Raw genomic sequence first — 19556 nt, 5'->3', positions numbered from 1 at the left:
CCACGGCTGCCAATATACGTAGACTATATCTGAATATGCAATTGCCCTCAGATAATTGTGGACATAGAGCGATACTGTCACTGGATGCTGCTAAGGCATTTGATAGCGTGGAGTGGCAGTATCTGTGGGCGGCCCTTGAGAGCTTTGGTTTTGGCCCTTCCTTCATTCGCTGGATTAAGATTCTATATGGGGCACCCACGGCCTGTTTGCGGATTAACGGCTCTATTCCCCGGTCATTCCCGCTTCACAGGGGCACTAGGCAGGGGTGCCCGCTGTCGCCCCTGCTCTTTGCCTTAGCTGTGGAACCCTTGGCAGCAGCTGTCAGGGCCGACCCGACTATAGTAGGTTTTCGGAGGGGTGAGGGGGAGGACAAAATTGCTTTATACGCGGATGACGCGTTATTATTTTTAGGGGACACCTCGGGCTCCCTGGTCGCCTTGTTGCACTTGATTCACCGATTCGGATCCTTCTCTGGCTTTCAGGTCAATTGGGACAAGTCTGTTTTGCTCCCGTTGGACCCCCTTGGGGTTGCACTACCCCCTGTGGCGTCCCAGGTCTTGGTGGTGGACCAGTTCCGCTACTTGGGGGTGGTTGTCCATCCTGATCTGGGGCGCTATATTAAACTTAATATTCTACCTCTGCTGCACAGGTTCAGAGATAAATTGGCCAGCTGGATTAAGTTGCCCCTATCTGTGGTTGGCAGATGCAACCTGATCAAAATGATCTGGAACCCGCAGTTGTTATATGTGCTACATAACTCCCCAGTATGGATCCCTATTCACATTTTTAAGAAATTTAACACGGTGTACCGTGCTCTTATTTGGAGGAAGTTGTCTCCCAGAATTCGTCTAGAGACGTTGCAGGAGTCCAAGGAAAGTGGTGGGCTGGCGGTACCGAACCCCTACTACTACTTTCTGTCGTCCCAACTGCAGCACTTCACGGGCTGGCTGCAGGATGAAGACTCTGACCCTGTCAGGCGTGTCCTGGTGACGCACCTGGCGGGGGCCTCTCTGGTTGAATCACTGGAAGCGGGCTCCTTGGGGCTTTTTCCGAGCTTTCCTACCCTCAAATTACTTGATAAGGTCTGGCAAAGGGCTAGGAACCACTTTGGTTACCGTGGTTTCTCGAGATACTCTCGGATTCTAAATAATGTCCACTATCCCGAACTGGATAAGCTCCGGAACTCCTTGACCTGGGGTGCCTACGGGGTGAATTATATTTCACAGTTGTACCAAGGGAGCGAATTGAGAGATTTCCAATCTCTACGTGCTGAGTTCGGGTTGCCCAATTCCCTTTTCTTTCAGTATTTGCAGTTACGCCACGCCATCAGCTCTCAGTCGCGGATTTCCCCATGGGGTCTCTGTCGTCCGATTATACTTACTGATCTGGTGACCACTAGCATTAGGAAGGGGCAGATCTCATCCCTGTATTCGGCTTTTATGGAGCATATTTCCAAGGCCATGTCTTTCAAGTGTAGGGACACCTGGGCTGCGGATTTAGGTCCCATCTCCTCGGAAGAATGGACGGGTATACTAGAGAATGTCCCTAGGGTGTCCCTGTCCTCTTCACAAAGGCTTACACAACTGTTTATTCTTCACCGGACGTACAGGACCCCTCAACGACTGTACAGCTGGCAGAGAAGGGATTCGCCCCTCTGCACTAGGTGCCAGGCTCATACGGGCACTCTGCTGCACATGCTGTGGCGGTGCCCAAAATTGCACCGGTACTGGCATGCGGTTGTGAGAACCATTAATTCGTTTTGGAAACTGACGTTACCGGTGGAGCCGAAGCTATGCATTCTGGGTTGGCTGGATGAAGAGCTCTATCAACCTGAGGTACATGCTGCGGTGCTCAGGCTTCTCTTCCTGGCCAGGAAGTTGATAGCGCGGCGGTGGATTTCTGCCGTGGCGCCGTCATATACTGACTGGATCGAGGAAGTGAAAGTGCTCCTACAAAGGGAACATCTCACATACAAGCACAGGGGGAACGCACTGAAATTCGAGCGCATATGGGGACCGTGGCTGGATGTGCCTGGTATGGCCCCCATTCACTTGGTCGCCAACAGGTTTCTGGGTGGCGTTACCTCCTCCACATAATGCTGCAGACTATGGGCTTCATAGACGGGAACGGTTGACGGGAGACACTGTTTAATGATTACTAGGTGGTACCTATCTGTGAGTATGGGAAGAACAATACCGCTTGACTCCACTGGTTATATTAGCGGAATTCACCTACTATATCCGGTATTACTTGAGATGACGTCACCACATTGGTATGTGTTAAGTGCCATGACTGCTTAGGATCACACGGTTGCTCCATGCTTCGTATTTACTCCCCTATGTACTGATGGTTATGCCTTCCTCTGCTACTGATTTCAATGTTCGCCATGTATAGGTGATGCTTTATCTCAAGGTGTTGACCAGCTTTTGTTTTCTTTTGTTTTTTGTCTGGTCTTGTTTTGTTCTGTATGTGCAAAAAAGTTTTCAATAAAAAATTATCTGATTAAAAAAAAAAAAAAAAAGTGATGGGGGCTTCCAACTCTTCCCGGGCATCTGCCGCCAAAGACGGGAGATCCACCGAGGCCAAATAGCTTTCTATGGTGGACTGCGGAATCCCCGAGTCCGGGAGGTTGTACAGAGAGTCATAAAAGCCCCTAAATGCGTCTATCTGTTTGGGTAAGGTGGCAGAGCCCCCAGTTTGGGGCGTGATGCGAGGCACGTAGTTAGCAAGTCTCTACGTGGCCGCCAAAAGCCTCCCACACTTGTTCCCTTCCATGTAGAAAGCATGCCGAGCCCTTTGTAAGTCCGACTTGGCCTTAGCAAACAAAAGGTCCTGCACCTGGCGACGAAGCGGGAAAAGTTCCTGTTCCTCCGACCTGTCCAGGTATCTCTTATAGGAGGTTTCCAACTTGTGGATGCCCTCCAAGAGCTTCTCAAGTTGTTGAGATCTCTTCTTTTTGAGTCTGGCACCATGCTTCAGATAGACCCCCCGGATGACTGCCTTGTGGGCCTCCCAGATAATCCCCTGATCACAATCATCCGTCGTATTAACCCAAAAGTATTCCATAAGTTCCTTCAAAACGTCAGCTTGAGCCTCTCTATTATAGAGAAGGGAGTCACTCAGACGCCAAAAGCGCGTCTTCCCTTGCAGCCCATCCGCAAGTTTGTAGACGAGCGTGTAGTTGGCAATGCGGGATCAAGAAGTAATCTATTCTGGAATAGAGTCTATGGGGCGGTGAGAAAAAAGTAAAGTCCTTCTCCCCGTTGTGTTGCATCCTCCAAACATCAATAAGCTGTGCGTCGTGAAAAGCTTGAAGGATCCACCTACGAGAGCCGTGCGACACAGAGGAGCCACCGGAAGACGTGTCCACTGCTGGGGACAGCGGCACATTAAAGTCACCGCCCAAGATCAGTTGACCCACCTGAAAGTATGCCAGTTTCCTAAGGACTCGGGTAAGAAAGGAGTTTTGGCCATCATTGGGGGCATAGACGCTTGCCAACGTCACTGCACTCATCCCAATGGTACCCTTTAAGAATACAAAGCGGCCATTGGGATCCAACATGGAGTCCTGACAGGTCCAGGGCACCCGAGCGGCTACTAGGATGGACGCTTCCCTAGACTTGGCAGCAGCGTTCATGGAATGATAGGATGTGGGGTAGTAGCGGTTTGTCAACTTCTGAAGGCGTTCCGTCTGAAAGTGGGTTTCCTGGATAAACGCCACATCCGCTTTCCGGCGATGCAGGTCATTGAGAAGGACTTTGCGCTTCTCCGGGACATTAAGCCCCTTGGCATTTAACGAGACCACCGTAAGCTTGTACATGTCAGGGGCCAAAAAAAAAAAAGGGGGGGTTAGGAAGAGAGCGAGGACAAGGGAGGGGAAAGGGAGCGGGACAGGTGGGGGGGAGAGGGTTACCAAAAAGTTGGAGAAGAAAGAAAAGTAGAAGAAAAGGAGACAAGAAAAGTAGGGAGTAGACAGAAAATAACAAGAGAGAATGTGGGGGCGGCTACTGCCCTGCACCAACTAAAGGGCAGCTTAGCTGCCAGGCACCTGGTGACCCCTAAAGTCACTCAAGTGCAGGCCTAAGTGGGGACGCGTGTAGAGCAGGCACAGCCCAGACCACAGGCTCCGGCCTTCCACCCAGCCCAACAGTATGTGCGTGTAATAATGAAGAGGAGACAGAGGTAGGTAAGTATCCGGGAAATAAAAATAGAGACTAGGGGACGGATGTCACGGGGTCAGGCCCCCAATGGTCAAGCGATGTGTGCAGAAGGAGATAGGTCGAGGGGGCAAGGGTAAATCAGGGAAAGAGGGCCATGCATACCAACATATAATTCCATTCATCAGAAGGCATACACTAGACAACTTAACAACAATGTCCCAAACCAGTAGCCCACCCATGGATGAGGGATCTAAGTAGCCGCCCACCTCAAACAGACAGGTAGTCTGTCACAGTGCCTCCGCATGGAGGTTGACACCAGCGGGGAGAGACCGGCCCCCTTCACCTCCCCCAGACCAGCATGACTCCCGCCAACTGGCCACTCAGATCCCCCTCCACTAAAAGTAATGCACAGCCCCCCATTAGAACACATAAAACCTTCAAACCTCCTGGCCTGTATGAGCCCGTCCCCTTCCCCAGGCCCACCCCGCATGTAGAACATGGAGAGAATTTCCCCCCTACAACCCCGAGCCACCCCCAACCAACATGAGTCCACAATTGTCCCAGCAATAAGAACACAGAAGCCCAGGTCCTATGTAACCAGCATAAGAAAGTGGAGATAGTAGGTCTGGTAACGCAGGGCCTCCAGAGCCACTGATTGTTCAGGTCGGACCGCTAGTGGGCCGTGTAGGACCCCTATGCTCCGGACCCCACAGTTCCCCCCAGAGGAGGACAGGAGGGGCCCCCACAACAAAAGGCCCCAACACCTGAAGAGTACTGAAGGAAGTCCGGTCGGAGTACACCGAACGCCAGTCCCCAAAGCACAGAGGAGCCCCCGATTCCGTGGGAATCAGGCTTTGAGCTGGCCAGTGGCAGTATACGATCTCCATAGGCCCGGGAGGCCGTCGCCCCCTGCAATCCAACAGTCCCCCAGGCGATCACGTCCATCGGGTTCTCCAGAGCTGACCAGGGCGACCCACCCGCATGCCACCCACCCCAAGAACCCCCCCCCCACAGGTACTATGTGGTAATCGTCCGGGGGTGGGTAAATCCAGGGACTCCCGGGACCCCCCCCCCCAGGAGCCCCCGGACAGAGAACCCCAGAGAACGTGGCGGTTAGGGAGGGCTGGGGCCAGGCAGCAATGCGGACACAGCTTCCATCCAGCAGTGCAATGGGAGGTAAGACCCCTATTCATGGGTAATGTATCACTCAGGTCATAGGGCACAATCGCTCCACAGTCAGGTCAGCAATCCAGCAGGAGCTCAGCTGGTATGAGGGAGCGGTGGCTCAAGGGGAGTGCAGGGACAAGTCTGTTCATACTTTAACAATGTTTTACAAGGTGGATGTGCTGGCATCTGATGCCTCTTTTGGCCTTTTTAGTGACTGATGTGTCTGGTGATCACGTGGGTAGAAGAGAGTGAAAATGAATTTGCTGCTAACAACTTTTTCTCAAAGAGATTCCACAAAAGCTACTCCTAGGACATAAATCAGACTTGTAAACTAACTTTGTCTGGACAGTTTTTCAATTTATCAGTTTATCAGTTTTTCATTTACAATCTGTTGAATGAATGGTTGTTCCATTAACATCAGCAATTTCCTAAAAAAAAACAAAAAAAAAAAACTGTATATATGAATTAACTATGATAATGAATTTTTGGGTAGAGGACATGCAAATGCATTTTGTAGGGTAAGTACACCCAAATTCAAATTTTGGTAGATGGTGAAGAGTTAAACCTCCAGTTCTCTATTTCTTGAGGACTCTATGAGATGTCTGGATTATGCAACAGAAGGTGCTTTAATACACACATGTGAGTGGGAACCCAAAATCTCTGGAGGAAAGGAAGAGAATCAGGAATCATGGCAGGCAGATCTTGTAGTTTTAGTGTCAAAGATATATGAGAAGCTTGGGGCTGTGTCAGCCAACCAAACTCCCATAGACTGTGTGGACTGGCATTTTAAAATGGATCGATAGATGTGCTGACTTGAAAAATTCCAGCTATATATATCTTTTTTACCTGGAGACATTTATGCATGCAAGGTGGAGGAACAGTCAAAAGACGCGCCAGAACCTGGAGATAAGTTGGCTCCCACGGTCCGAGACAATCTCCCTAGGCAACCCGTGTAAGCTAAAAACCTCCCTGGCAAACACTGAGGCAAGCTCCTGAGCGGTAGGCAGCCGCTTAAACGGAACACAGTGGCACGTTTTGGAGAATCGGTTGACAACCATGAGGATAATTGTGTAACCTCGAGACGTGGGAAGTTCCACAATAAAATGCATGGCCAGGTGAGACCAGGTATGCTCCCAGTTGGGAATGGGATGCAGTAGGCGCGGCAGAGATTTGTTCTTGGCACAGACTGAACAAACAGCCACATTCGCAGCAACATCAGTGCAGAGAGCTGGCCACCAGAACTGACCGGAAATAGCCCAGGACATCTGGCTCTTGCCAGGATGACCAGCAGTCTTGGAATTGTGGCAATAGTCTGATGCGCAACCCCTCAGGTTATAAACATTTGCCAGCAAATCTCTCTGTGGGAGCATCAGGTTGGGCAGCCAAGATCTGTTCCCCAAAAGGAGAGGTTAAGTTGGTGCGGATGGCAGCCAGGATATAATCTGAAGGTATGACCGGTGTCGGCACAGAGTTCTTCCTGGACAACTCAGAATACTGGCGAGACAAGGCATCAGCCTTAACATTTTTGGAGCCAGGCAAATAGGAGATCAAATAGTTAAAATGAGACAAGAATAAGGCCCATCTGGCCTCACGGGGTGTTAGCCTCTTGGCCTCTGAGAGATACGTACTTGGAGTAGAACCCACAAGGAAGTAAGGGTCCATCGGGTGTTTGACGCTGAGACAGGAGGGCACCTACTCCCGTCTCAGACGCATTCACCTCTAGGACAAAGGGCAATCCAGGATTGGGATAAGACAGAATTGGAGCCAAAGCGAAAGCAGACTTGAGGGCCTCGAAAGCTTGGATGGCAACAGGCATCCAATTGTGGGGATCGCTGTCCTCCTTGGTGAGATATGAGATAGATTTGGCCAAAGAGGAAACGTTTCTGATAAATGTTTGATTAAAATTCTGATGCTGAATGGAGCGGCGACCACTTGGGCGAGGCCATTGTAGAACAGACGAAACCTTCTGAGGGTCCATGGAAAACCCTTCAGCAGAAATGATGTAGCCCAAGAAGGCAACCTGAGACAGGTGGAATTCACATTTCTCAAGCTTACAGTAAAGCCCATTCTCACGTAAACGTTGCAGCACTCGTCTGACATCCAGGTAGTGTAATTCAATGGAATCCAAGTAAATCAAGATATCTTCCAAATAGACTACAATGCATTGCTGCAACATATCACGAAAGACATCAATGATGAACTCCTGGAAGACAGCGGGCGCATTGCACAAGCCAAAGGGCATCCCTAGATAAACCGGCACCCGCTGGAGAAGTACACTTGTGAATGTTCCCCCGGGCCAGTGCATCCGCCACATACTCCTCCATGGCCTTATTCTCCAAAACCAAGAGAAGATAAACTCTGCCACGATGGGGAAGGGCACCAGGTTGCAAGTCTATGGCACAATTGTACGGATGATGAGGGGGAAGAGTACCAGAGCACACCTTGTCAATTACATCTTGATACTCATGATATTCAGTAGGCAACACTGAATCTGAGGAGGTACAAAGTACCTTAACAGGCCCATGGATACAAACAGAGCCAAACTGTGGAGACCAAGAGAGGAACTTCTCGTGGGTAATCTGTGACTGTTGCAGGGGTCTGCCATCAATCGCCTCGATGACTAGTGGAGAATCACGGGGCTGCAAGGGTATGGAATTCGCAGCAGCAAACGTACTGTCAATAAAGTAACTACCAGCACCGGAGTCTACCAACGCCTGAGTAACCACCGAACCTGCTGCCCGGGAAAGGACAATTGTGATTAGCGGTTCACCTTTAAGGGAAACCGATGAACGAGGAAATTCCACCTAAGATCTGCCCCCGACAGGACCTTAGCTGCAAGCGTTTCCAGGGCGGATAGGATAAGATTTCAGGAAATGCCCACCAAGGCCACAATACAGCCACCAACCCTCCCTCTTCCTAAAGGCCCGCTCAGCCTCGGAAAGGCGAGCGAACCCCAGCTGCGTGGGTTTACAGCCAGACGCACCATCCCCAGGAGGTGTGGGAGGTGAGGGAGGAATGGGTGAAGAAAACGTAGGAACCATTCTGGTAGGAGGCCTCCAAAGGAGCTCCTTAAACAATGGTCTCTCCCTGAGCCTGGTATTGATCAAAATCAGGAAAGAAATGAGAGCCTCAAGCTCTTCAGGGAGATCGTTGGCCACAATCTCTTCCTTCAATGCATCGGAGAGACCATGAGAGAAGACAGCCGCCAGAGCCTCATTAGTCCAGCCCACCTCTGCTGCCAGGGTACGAAATTCGAAGGCATACCTAGCAACGGTTCGTATACCCTGTTAAATGGACACAAGCAGTTTAGCAGCAGAGGCAGAGCAAGCAGACACATTTAATACCCTACGGAAGGAAGCAACAAAACTCGAGTAATCAAGTCTAACAGGGTTATCATTCTCCTATAAGGGATTTGCCCAGGCCATCTCAAAGTAAATGCCCACTTGGTTTAGGAAGCCATGATACTGACTCCATTCACCCCCATAGGGCTGCGGAAGGGGGGCTGAACCAGCCATCCCTCTGGTAACAGCGATTCCAGCTGCAGGAGCAGCAACAGGAGCAGCAGCAGGAGGAACCACCTGCCTAGCAGCACCTGGAGCAAGGTGTGCTGTGGGTTCAAGCAACGTCTGCAACGCCTGAGCGAAGCGACCCAAAAGGTGATCTTATAGATCGAGCCTGGAAACCAGCATGGGGAGACCTGCATCATCAGGATTCATGGCCCTTGTGTACTGTCAGGGTTTCAGGAAACCAGACCACACGAAGATGCAAGTAAAATAAAGCAGTTTATTAGAGCAACAACAGTAAACGCACAGCAAGAGGAGTGAAATCAGGAACAGCCGGGTTCAAGTCCAGGGCGGATAGTCATCCAAGCCGGGATCAAGTCTAGAAGCAGGTAGTCATCCAAACCGGGGTCGAGTCCAGAGGCGGGTAGTCTGCCGATGCCGGGTCATCTGCCGATTTGGAATCAAGAGACGGGAAAGTCATCAGCTAAGCCAGGTCATGTACGGAGGAACACAGAGAACAGAAGACTGCTAGCAGTGATGCACCTTGGAGCACAAACACAAGGGGAAAGAACTGCAAGCCAACAGGTGATATACAATATCTCACAAAAGTAAATACACCCCTCACATTTTTGTAAATATTTTGTTACATCTTTTCATGTGACAACACTGAAGAAATGACACTTTGCTACAATGTAAAGTAGTGAGTGTACAGCTTGTATAACAGTGTAAATTTGCTGTCCCCTCAAAATAACTCAACACACAGCTATTAATGTCTAAACCGCTGGCAACAAAATAGAGTACACATAAAGATGGCCTAGGCTATAAGAAGTTTGCCAAGACCCTCAAACTGAGCTGCAGCATGGTGGCCAAAGCATACAGTGCTTTAACAGGACAGGTTCCACTCCGAACAAGCCTCGCCATGGTCGACCAAAGAGGTTGAGTGCACGTGCTCAGCATCATATCCAGAGGTTGTCTTTGGGAAGTAGACATATGAGTGCTGCCATCATTGCTGCAGAGGTTAAAGGGGTGAGGGGTCAGCCTGTCAGTGCTCAGACCATACGCCGCACACTGCATCAAATTGGTCTGCATGGCTGTCGTCCCAGAAGGAAGCCTCTTCAAGATGATGCACAAGAAAGCCCGCAAACAGTTTGTTGAAAACAAGCAGACTAAGGACATGGATTACTGGAACCATGTCCTTTGGTCTGATGAGACCAAGATAAAGTTATTTGGTTCAGATGTGTCAAACGTGTGTGGTGGCAACCAGGTGAGGAGTACAAAGACAACAAGTGTGTCTTGCCTACAGTCAAGCATGGTGGTGGAAGTGTCATGGCCTGGGGCTGCATGAGTGCTGTCAGCACTGGGGAGCTACAGAACCATGAATTCCAACATGTACTGTGACATACTGAAGCAGAGCATGATCCCCTCCTTTTGGAGACTGGGCTGGAGGGCAGTATTCCAACATGATAACGACCTCAAACACACCTCCAAGACGACCACAGTCTTGCTAAAGAAGCTGAGGGTAAAGGTGATGGACTGCCCAAGCATGTCTCTGGATCTAAACCCTATTGAGCAGCTGTGGGGCATCCTCATATGGAAGGTGGAGGAGCGCAAGGTCTCTAACATCCACCATCTCGTCATGGAGGAGTGGAAGAGGACTCCAGTGGCAACCTGTGAAGCTCTGGTTAACTCCATGCCCAAGAGGGTTAAGACAGTGCTGGAAAATAATGGTGGCCACAAAAAATATGACACTTTGGGCCCAATTTGGACATTTTGACTTAGGGGTGCACTCACTTTTGTTGCCAGTGGGTTAGACATTAATGGCTGTGTGTTGAGTTATTTTGAGGGGACAACAAATTTACACTTTTTTACAAGCTGTATATTCACTATTTTACATTGTACCAGTGTCATTTTTTTCAGTGTTGTCTCATGAAAAGATTTAATAAAATATTTAAAAAATGTGAGGGGTGTAGTCACTTTTGTGAGATACTGTATATAGTCAGGTGTGCAACATCATCACTGAGCGATGCCCAGGCAGCAGGCAATTGATGATGTAAACAGAGTTTATAAAAGACAGCAGTCTGCACATGTCCAAGATGGCTGCCAACAGGAAGGCAAGGTAAGACCTTGACACTACTACAACTTGGACTTAGAGGAAGTTGGTTAAATGATGACTATCATGTAACCCAGAAGATTCATCTAGTTGTGAAAAAGAAGTACTTTGTTTTTGGACACTTTAGGAGTTAAAGTGGTTTTAACATCTAAACGTTATTTACCTTAATGCGTTCCCCTTTAAAAAAAACTCTCCACTAACTGTTCCCTCTTCCCCCATCCCTAAACACTTACCTGACTTCTCTCACTGATCTAGCGCTGTCCTAGCGCTGCAGCATTACTCTCTTCTCTTTTTGGTCTCACAGGAGACACTGATAGCCTCCTGCTTCTGTCAGTCAGATTTCTGTAAAGAGGGAGTGGTGACGTAGCTCACTGAGGCTGTGTGTGTCTATCAACGCAAACAGCTCAGCTCAGGAGCATGCCCACACGTGCCCCTATAGCACACAGCTTGCTAAGACACTACCAGTAGGAAGAAGGAGCCGACAGCACCAGTGCGAAACTTCCAGAAGAGGCGGTAAGGTAACTGCTCTGTTCAATATTGTTGCACAGAACTGGTAAGTATAACCTCTTTTTTTATTTTAATTTAAAAAAAATTAGCCTTTGGCATGACTTTAGTGGGAGTACTGCAGTAGAAGTAGTTTTTATTCAAAATGTTCTTATTTTATGTTTTCTTTGTTAATAAACTGTTTTGTTTTTTGCTTTTAATTATTTGCTGGATTTCTATTTTAAGGAATACAGTACAATGAGGAGCAACAAAACAGTCCTAGGTCAATGGCGTATTTTGTTCTCCTGTCCGGGGGTTTGCATGTGGAAGAGATAAGCAGCTAGTATTGTCCCTCCCTCTCCCAGTTTGAATGATTCTATGCAAGGGATGACAGAGGACTGATACCAAGACAAATTTACAGTATAAAATAATGTTCGTTGTACTGTCAGTAAAAAAAAAAAAAACAATGTACTTATTTCTAGAGGAATAAAAAAAAATGTTAAATAATGTTAAAAAAAAAACCAGTTGTATGTAATTGGAGCTTTACATGTGTTAAAACCTCATGTTTCAATTCCCTCCCTTGTAATATTGTTTGCAGGATGTTTATCTCAATTTGAACTAGGTGTCATGAATGGGTGTGTGTGTTAAAAATATAATTTTATCTCTTTTAAGAACTTCCTCCATCAAGGCAGTATAATGGAGCTAGCACAACAGCTACTACTACTACTATGACTACCACAACAACACAATGGACTACAATGACTAGCACAGTAAAAACAACTGTATTGAGTCGCAGGAACATATCAACATTGTATCCTATGATTGAAATTCCCATTGAGGTCACTACACGTTCCATACCTGTTTCATCACAAATACCAGCTGTCGGTCCTGAGAGCTGTGATGCTATGGAAGCTCGTGAAATTATGTGGTTTAAGACACGACAAGGGCAAACCGCAAAGCAGCCATGTCCTTTAGGAACTGTAGGTAAGTTTTATAGAGGTAACCATTGGATATAACAGTAAAATAGTTTTAAATAAATAATGTTGCAAAGAGATATTGTTATCATTGTTAAACTGTGTGTGTAGTCCTTTTATAAAACAGAAATGTGAAAGTCCAGAAATTAATGTATTTTTCTCTTTCGTTCACTGACGGACACAGCTCCATATCTTCTTAGACCCTTGGGCTTATACTGCTCTCTCAACAGGAATAGGACTAGGCGGAAATACTTTTTGGGTACGCCCCTGGGGCCGTCCCAGGGGGTATACTCCCACTTCCTGCTTTAGGACGTCAGTTTTTTCTACCTACTCAGGAATAAGGACCTGGTTCCCTGCTGGAATCTGCGGTCCTGGCGTTTTTTTTCTTTTTAAAAGTGGAATTTTTTCTTCTTTTATTATTTTCTGTTCCTGTGAGAACTACAATAAATTTGGTTCCTGCGAGAACTACAATCAACTGCCGGACTTGGCAACGCACTGGATATCCTAGATCCTTACGGTATTATCAGTCTGGCCAGAGAGCGCGACCCAACTATGGAGAGAAAAAGACAAAACGACGCTCCCTTTTTAATGGATTTTATCTAATTCTCAATAAAGATTAAATTTTTTACATATTTACTGTCCTACTTATTTGCTGTCAGAAAACCCCTGGGGGCTCCTTTTTGTCTTTATCTCTCCAGTGATATTGGGGTGAGCAGCCTCTCCACACAATGTGTTGTCTCCTCCTAGCACAACCCAATTATTAGCTCCGTGTTAGGTTGGCCGCAACATAGCCCTACTGGACAGGGGGCTGGCCGGCGAGTGAAACACCTCACCAGGACGCATAGCCCTGGTCACGATAATGATTACAGCCACAATCGCAGCGTACCTCTGGCCCACAGCACCCCCATTCCAAGATGGCGCGGTGGACTGTCAGGAGTGGTGCCCACTTGGTTCTGAGGTGTGGCGAGTAGTGTCCCCCCTCTCCTCTGGGGAAATACTGGGTTGGACGCGGGGCCTTCCTCTGGTTGGTAGGCCCCTTCTGTGTCCTCCCTTCCCTCATGGTTTCTCCCCCTCACTAGCGGGGTTCCCCTGTACTGGTCGCCCTTACCTACCCCCCCCCTTAGTCCCCACTTGGGGGTGCACGGGCTGTTGTAGTGTATAGGGTGTCATTAGTGATGGGCTGGAGGGAGGTAGGAGCGCGTCGGCAGCGGCTTATTTTCTGATGCTCTTGCGGCGAATGTCTGCGCATGGGGTCCCTATGAGGATCCCCCTGGTGGACTACAAGTACCTGTAGGGCCAGTCTGGGTTCTGGGCGCCACACTGCACCACGTGGTGCCACCATTTTGTTGTGGATGGCTCCATACAGCCTCAGCAGCCATGTTTGTGTAGTCCGGTGGCCATGTTTTTGGAGTTCCCCATTGAAGTCAATGCAGCGGCCATTTTCTTGTAGCCTGTGGAGCGATGATGCGGTGGTGGGCCTCTAGTGGCAGTCACTGCACTTCCTCTTCCTCTCTGATCGCAGCATGGCAAGCAGCTTGGCGCTCTGTATCCTGTTCTGAATAGGTGGTGGTGAGTATACAGCTCCTTCTTCTGCTATAGCAGCGCCGCTGGTGCGCTGGGTCTTGCAGTACCACAGCACAAATTTTTTCCTTGCTTATTAAGGGCAGCCTCCGAATTAAGGTGCCCATGTAATAGTTTTTTTAAACTATTAATGCTCCCAACTTTTTGTGGAAGAGAATTCCACATCCTTACTGCTCTTACAGTTAAGAACCCCCTACGTATTTTAAGGTTAAACCGCCTTTCCTCTAGTTTTAGTGAGTGGCCACGTGTCTTATTGTATTTCCTTTCTCTGAATAGTTTGTTCCTTATGCTATGGTCGCCAGTACAGTATTTGTACATTGATATCATATCCCTGCTCAATCGTCTCTTCTCCAGAGAGAATAAGTTCAGTGCTTGTAGTCTTTTCTCAGAGCTGATGTCCTCCATTCCCCTAATTATTTTTGTTGCCCTTCTCTGGACTCTCTCCAGTTCCAGCACATCCTTCCTGAGGACCGGTGCCCAGAACTGGACAGCATACTCCAGATGTGGCCGGACCAGAGTCTTGTAGAGAGGGAGAATAATCTCTTTATTTCTGGAGTGAATCCCCTTTTTTATACATCCCAGTATTCTGTTGGCTTTGCTTGCGGCGGCTTGGCATTGCATGCCACTGCCAAGCCTGTTGTCCACCAGTACCCCCAGGTCCTTTTCCATCCTAGACTCACCCAGAGGTTCCCCCCCTAGTGAGTAGCTTGCTTTCTGGTTTCTGGCAACCAAGTGCATTACTTTACATTTTTCAACATTAAACTTCATCTGCCATGTAGTTGCCCACCCCATTATTTTGTTCAGGTCCGCTTGTAAGGTTTCCACATCCTGTATAGAAGATATGACGGCGGTCCTGCAGTCACTTGTGGCAAAAGTTGATGTGGCCCTGCAAAAGCGGCCTGGCAAGAAACACTCCCCGCCTTCACTTGTATCCTCTGCCTCCTCAGAGTCTGAGGTGGATTTGGTCGCCACACACAGGTGTTCCCCTTTCCTGCCTATTTTGACGAGATTGTCGGTAGTCAGTGGGGGCCCCCGAAATGCATGGTTGGAGTACCTAAGCGTTTCGCTAGGAGGTATCCCTTTGAGTAGTCTCTTTTAAGGAAGCTGACGGTTCCACCAGCGGTGGACTCTCAGGTCTCCAGATTAAATAAGGCCACACTTCTTCTGGTTGGGAATTCCCTATCTTTTAAGGACCCTGTGGACAAGAGAGCTGAGGCTCTGGTCTGATATTTTTCATTGTGCCGGGTTCAATTTTGAGGCTGATGTTTGCTATCGCCTTGGTTTCCCAGACCTTAACAGAATGGGGGAAGCTCCTTCACCAAGATCTGGAAGGGGGTCAACATCCTCCTGAGTTGGCGAAAGGGGCGAATCAGTTGATACAGGGGCTACAATATATCTGTGATGCATCCTTGGATGCGGCCCCTTTGGCTTGCAGAGTATCTGTGACTGCGGTGACCCTTCCCCGCATGATATAGTTGAAGTACTGTTTGGCTGATAAGGCTTCCAAAAAGGTGCTGACTGACCTTCCGTTTGTTCAGTGCTTCTTTGGAAGAGAGGGAGGTAAGAGTACTCTGCTTCCGCAGGTTGCTAAGAGCAAGGAGCCTCATCGTAAATGTGGTCATTTTTTTCTCGGCTGCCAAGTGGCCCTTTCGTCCAGCAGGCTCGCAGGAAAAGGGATTAAGATCCACCCATACCTTCATGGGAGGCTCCAAGAAACCCTGGGTTTGTAAGTTAAAAGCGGGTTCTGCTGGCCCCGCAGACAAGCCCTCCTCTGCCTTAAGCGGCGCCCTCACCTATATCTGGGGTGGGGGGGACGTCTCTGTTTCTTTCCCCACCTGTGGACCGTGCTCATTCAAGACAAATGGGTCTACGAGTTAATTCGGTTTGGTTACAAGATCAAGTTTCGGTCCTTGCCTCAAGGTTCTTCCCTTTCAACTTGGGCCTGTCCCCGGATCAGCTGCAAGGTCTTTATGGGGCAGTGCAGGATCTGTTATCACAGGGAGTGATTGTGCCGGTTCCAGAGTCGGAACGTTTTCAGGGATTTTATTCAATCTGTTTACTTTTCCCAGGAAGGAAGGCAAGGTCTGTTCGATCTTGGACCTCAAGGCTCTGAACTGCTTTGTGCGGGTTCAGAAATTTAGGATGGAGTCCATTCGCATGGTCATGGCGTTCCTTCATCAAGGGGATTTTCTGGCCTCTATCGATATCAAGGATGCTTACCTTCATATAGTTACATAGTTACATAGTTAGTCAGGTTGAAAAAGACACAAGTCTGTCCGGTTCAACCAAAAAAAAACAGTATTGAAAACCCAACCATACAATCCCATATACACAATCCTATACCGGCTGTTGAACCAGAGGAAGGCAAAAATAAACCCCAGCAAAGCATGATCCAATTTGCTACAGCAGGGGAAAAAAATTTGGATATTCCCTGGATCAACTTTATCTAAAAAAAAAATGTTAGTACCCATTTATATTATGTACACCTAGGAAAGAATCCAGGCATTTTTTAAAGCAATCTAGGGAGCTAGCCAGAATCACCTCTGGAGGAAGTCTATTCCACATTTTCAAAGCTCTTACGGTGAAGAAACCTTTCCGTATTTGGAGACAAAATCTGTTTTCCTCTAGACGTAAAGAGTGTCTCCTTGTCCTCTGTGTTGACTGTAAAGTGAACAACTCAACACCAAGTTCACTATATGGACCCCTTATGTATTTATACATGTTGATCATATCCCCCCCCCCCTTAATCTCCTCTACACAAGAGAGAATAAATTCAGTTCCTCTAATATTTTCTCATAGCTGAGGTCCTCCATGCCTCTTATCAATTTGGTTGGCCTTTTCTGCACTTTTTCCAGTTCCCCAATATCCTTTTTAACCACTTAAGCCCCGGAGGATTTGGCTGCTAAAGGTCCAGACCCCTTTTTTCAACTTGGCACTTCGTGACTTTAACTGATAATTGCGCGGTCATGCAATGCAGTACCTAAACGAAATTTACGTCCTTTTTTTCCCACAAACAGAGCTTTCTTTTGGTGGTATTTGATCACCTCTGCGCTTTTTATTTTTTGCGATATTAATAAAAAAAGAGCGAAAATTTTGCAAAAAAATGACATTTTCAACTTTGTCTTTTAAAAAATATCCAATATACTCAATTTATGTCATTTTTTTTGGCCAAAATATATTTAGCTACATGTCTTTGACAAAAAAAAAATCAATGAGCGTATTTTTATTGGTTTGCGCAAAAGTTATAGCGTCTACAAACTATGGTGTAAATACTGAAATTTACGAAGCTTTAATTTCTGACTGCCTATCTCATTTCATGAAGTGCTAAAATGGCGGGGCAGTACAAAACCCCCCCAAACTACCACTTTTTGGAAAGTAGACATCCTAAGGAATGTTCTGAGGGGCATGTTGAGCTCATTGAATATTTTATTTTTTTGTCACAGGTGTTTGAAAAATGACAAAAATAATTTTTTTTTTTTTTTTTACACAAAGTTGTCATTGAAATGATATATTGCTCACACATGCCATGGGTATATGTGTAATTACACCCCAAAATATATTCTGCTGCTTCTCCTGAGTACAGGGATACCACATATGTGAGACTTTTTGGGAGCGTAGCTGTGTACGGGAGCCGGAAAACAAATCACCACCATCAGAATTTCAAAGGGCGTACATTTTTCATTGCATTTTCTCACTACCTATAACGGTTTTGGAGGCCCTGAAATGTCAAGATACCACAAAACCCCCCCAAATGACCCCATTTTGGAAAGTAGACACCCCAAGCTGTTTGCTGAGAGGCATGGTGAGTCCATGGAATATTTTATATTTTGCCACAAGTTTCGGGAAAATTACAATTTTTTTTTTTAATTTTTTTTTTTTACACAACGTTGTCACTAAAAGATAAATTTCTCACACATGCCATGGGTATATGTGGAATGACACCCCAAAATACATTCTGCCACTTCTCCTGAGTATGGGGATGCCCCATGTGTGAGACTTTTTGGGAGCCTAGCTGTGTACAGGACCGCGAAAACCAATCAACACTCTCAGGTTTTCTAATGGCGTAAATTGTTCATGTCACCTCTGCACTACCTGTCGCAGTTTCGGAGGCCCTAAAATTCCAAAATAGCACAAAACCCCCCCAAATGACCCCATTTTGCAAAGTAGACACCCCAAGCTATTTGCTGAGAGGCATGGTGAGTCCATGGAATATTTTATATTTTGCCACAAGTTCCGGGAAATATATATATATATATATATTTTTTTTTTTTTTACACAAAGTTGTCAGTAAATGATATATTGCTCACACATGCCATGGGTATATGTGAAATGACACCCCAAAATACATTCTGCTGCTTCTCCTGAGTACAAGGATACCCCATGTGTAAGACTTTTTTGCAGTCTAGCCGCGTACAGGACCCGGAAAACCAATCTGCACCTTCTGGCTTTCTAAGGGCGTAAATTGTTGATCTCACTCCTTACTACCTATCACACTTTTGAAGTCCATAAAAGGCCAAGATGGCACAAAACCCCCCCAAATGACCCCATTTTGCAAAGTAGACACTCCAATCTATTTGCTGAGAGGCATGGTGAGTATTTTGCAGCTCTCATTTTTTTTTGGAAAATGAAGAAAAAACAGGAAAATGCATTTTTTTTCCTCTTTTTTCAATTTCCAAAACTTTGTGACAAAAAGTGAGATCTGCAAAACACTCAACATGCCTCTCTGCAAATAGCTCAGGGTGTCTACTTTCCAAAATGGGGTCATTTGGGGGGGTTTTGTGCTATCTTGGAATTTTAGGGCCTCCGAAACTGTGATAGGTAGTCAGGAGTGAAATCAACAATTTACGCCCTTGGAAAGCCTGAAAGTGGAGGTTGGTTTTCGGGGTCCTGTACTCGGCTAGACTGCAAAAAAGTCTCACACATGGGGTATCCCTGTACTCAGGAGAAGCAGCAGAATGTATATTGGGGTGTCATTTCACATATACCCGTGGCATGTGTGAGCAATATATCATTTACTGACAGCTTTGTGTAAAAAAAAAAAAAATATATATATATATATATATATTTCCCGGAACTTGTGGTAAAATATAAAATATTCCATGGACTCACCATGCCTCTCAGCAAACAGCTTGGGGTGTCTACTTTCCAAAATGGGGTCATTTGGGGGGGTTTTGTGCTATCTTAGAATTTTAGGGCCTCCGAAACTGTGATAGGTAGTCAGGAGTGAAATCAACAATTTACGCCCTTGGAAAGCCTGAAAGTGGAGGTTGGATTTCGGGGTCCTGTACTCGGCTAGACTGCAAAAAAGTCTCACACATGGGGTATCCCTGTACTCAGGAGAAGCAGCAGAATGTATTTTGGGGTGTCATTTCACATATACCCGTGGCATGTGTGAGCAATATATCATTTACTGACAGCTTTGTGTAAAAAAAAAAAAAAAATATATATATATATATATTTCCCGGAACTTGTGGTAAAATATAAAATATTCCATGGACTCACCATGCCTCTCAGCAAACAGCTTGGGGTGTCTACTTTCCAAAATGGGGTCATTTGGGGGGGTTTTGTGCTATCTTAG

At 47.0% G+C, this 19556-nt stretch overlaps 1 protein-coding gene across 2 annotated transcripts in view; it reads left to right on the top strand.

The window, feature by feature from the left end:
• The window catches only part of ADGRL3 (adhesion G protein-coupled receptor L3), a 1148837-nt gene that overhangs the window by 424934 nt on the left and 704347 nt on the right, over window positions 1–19556 (top strand). For both annotated transcript variants that reach the window (XM_082254905.1, XM_082254904.1), the window contains one exon: window positions 12096–12407. In XM_082254905.1, the coding sequence (XP_082111031.1) occupies window positions 12096–12407 (312 nt within the window). The remainder of the gene's footprint in view (window positions 1–12095; window positions 12408–19556) is intronic.

This window comes from Pelophylax lessonae, assembly GCF_965119305.1.
Source record: "Pelophylax lessonae genome assembly, chromosome: 1".
Lineage (NCBI taxonomy): Eukaryota > Metazoa > Chordata > Amphibia > Anura > Ranidae > Pelophylax > Pelophylax lessonae.
Note: the sequence above shows the minus strand (reverse complement) of the source record. Positions and strands in the feature narration are given on the sequence as shown.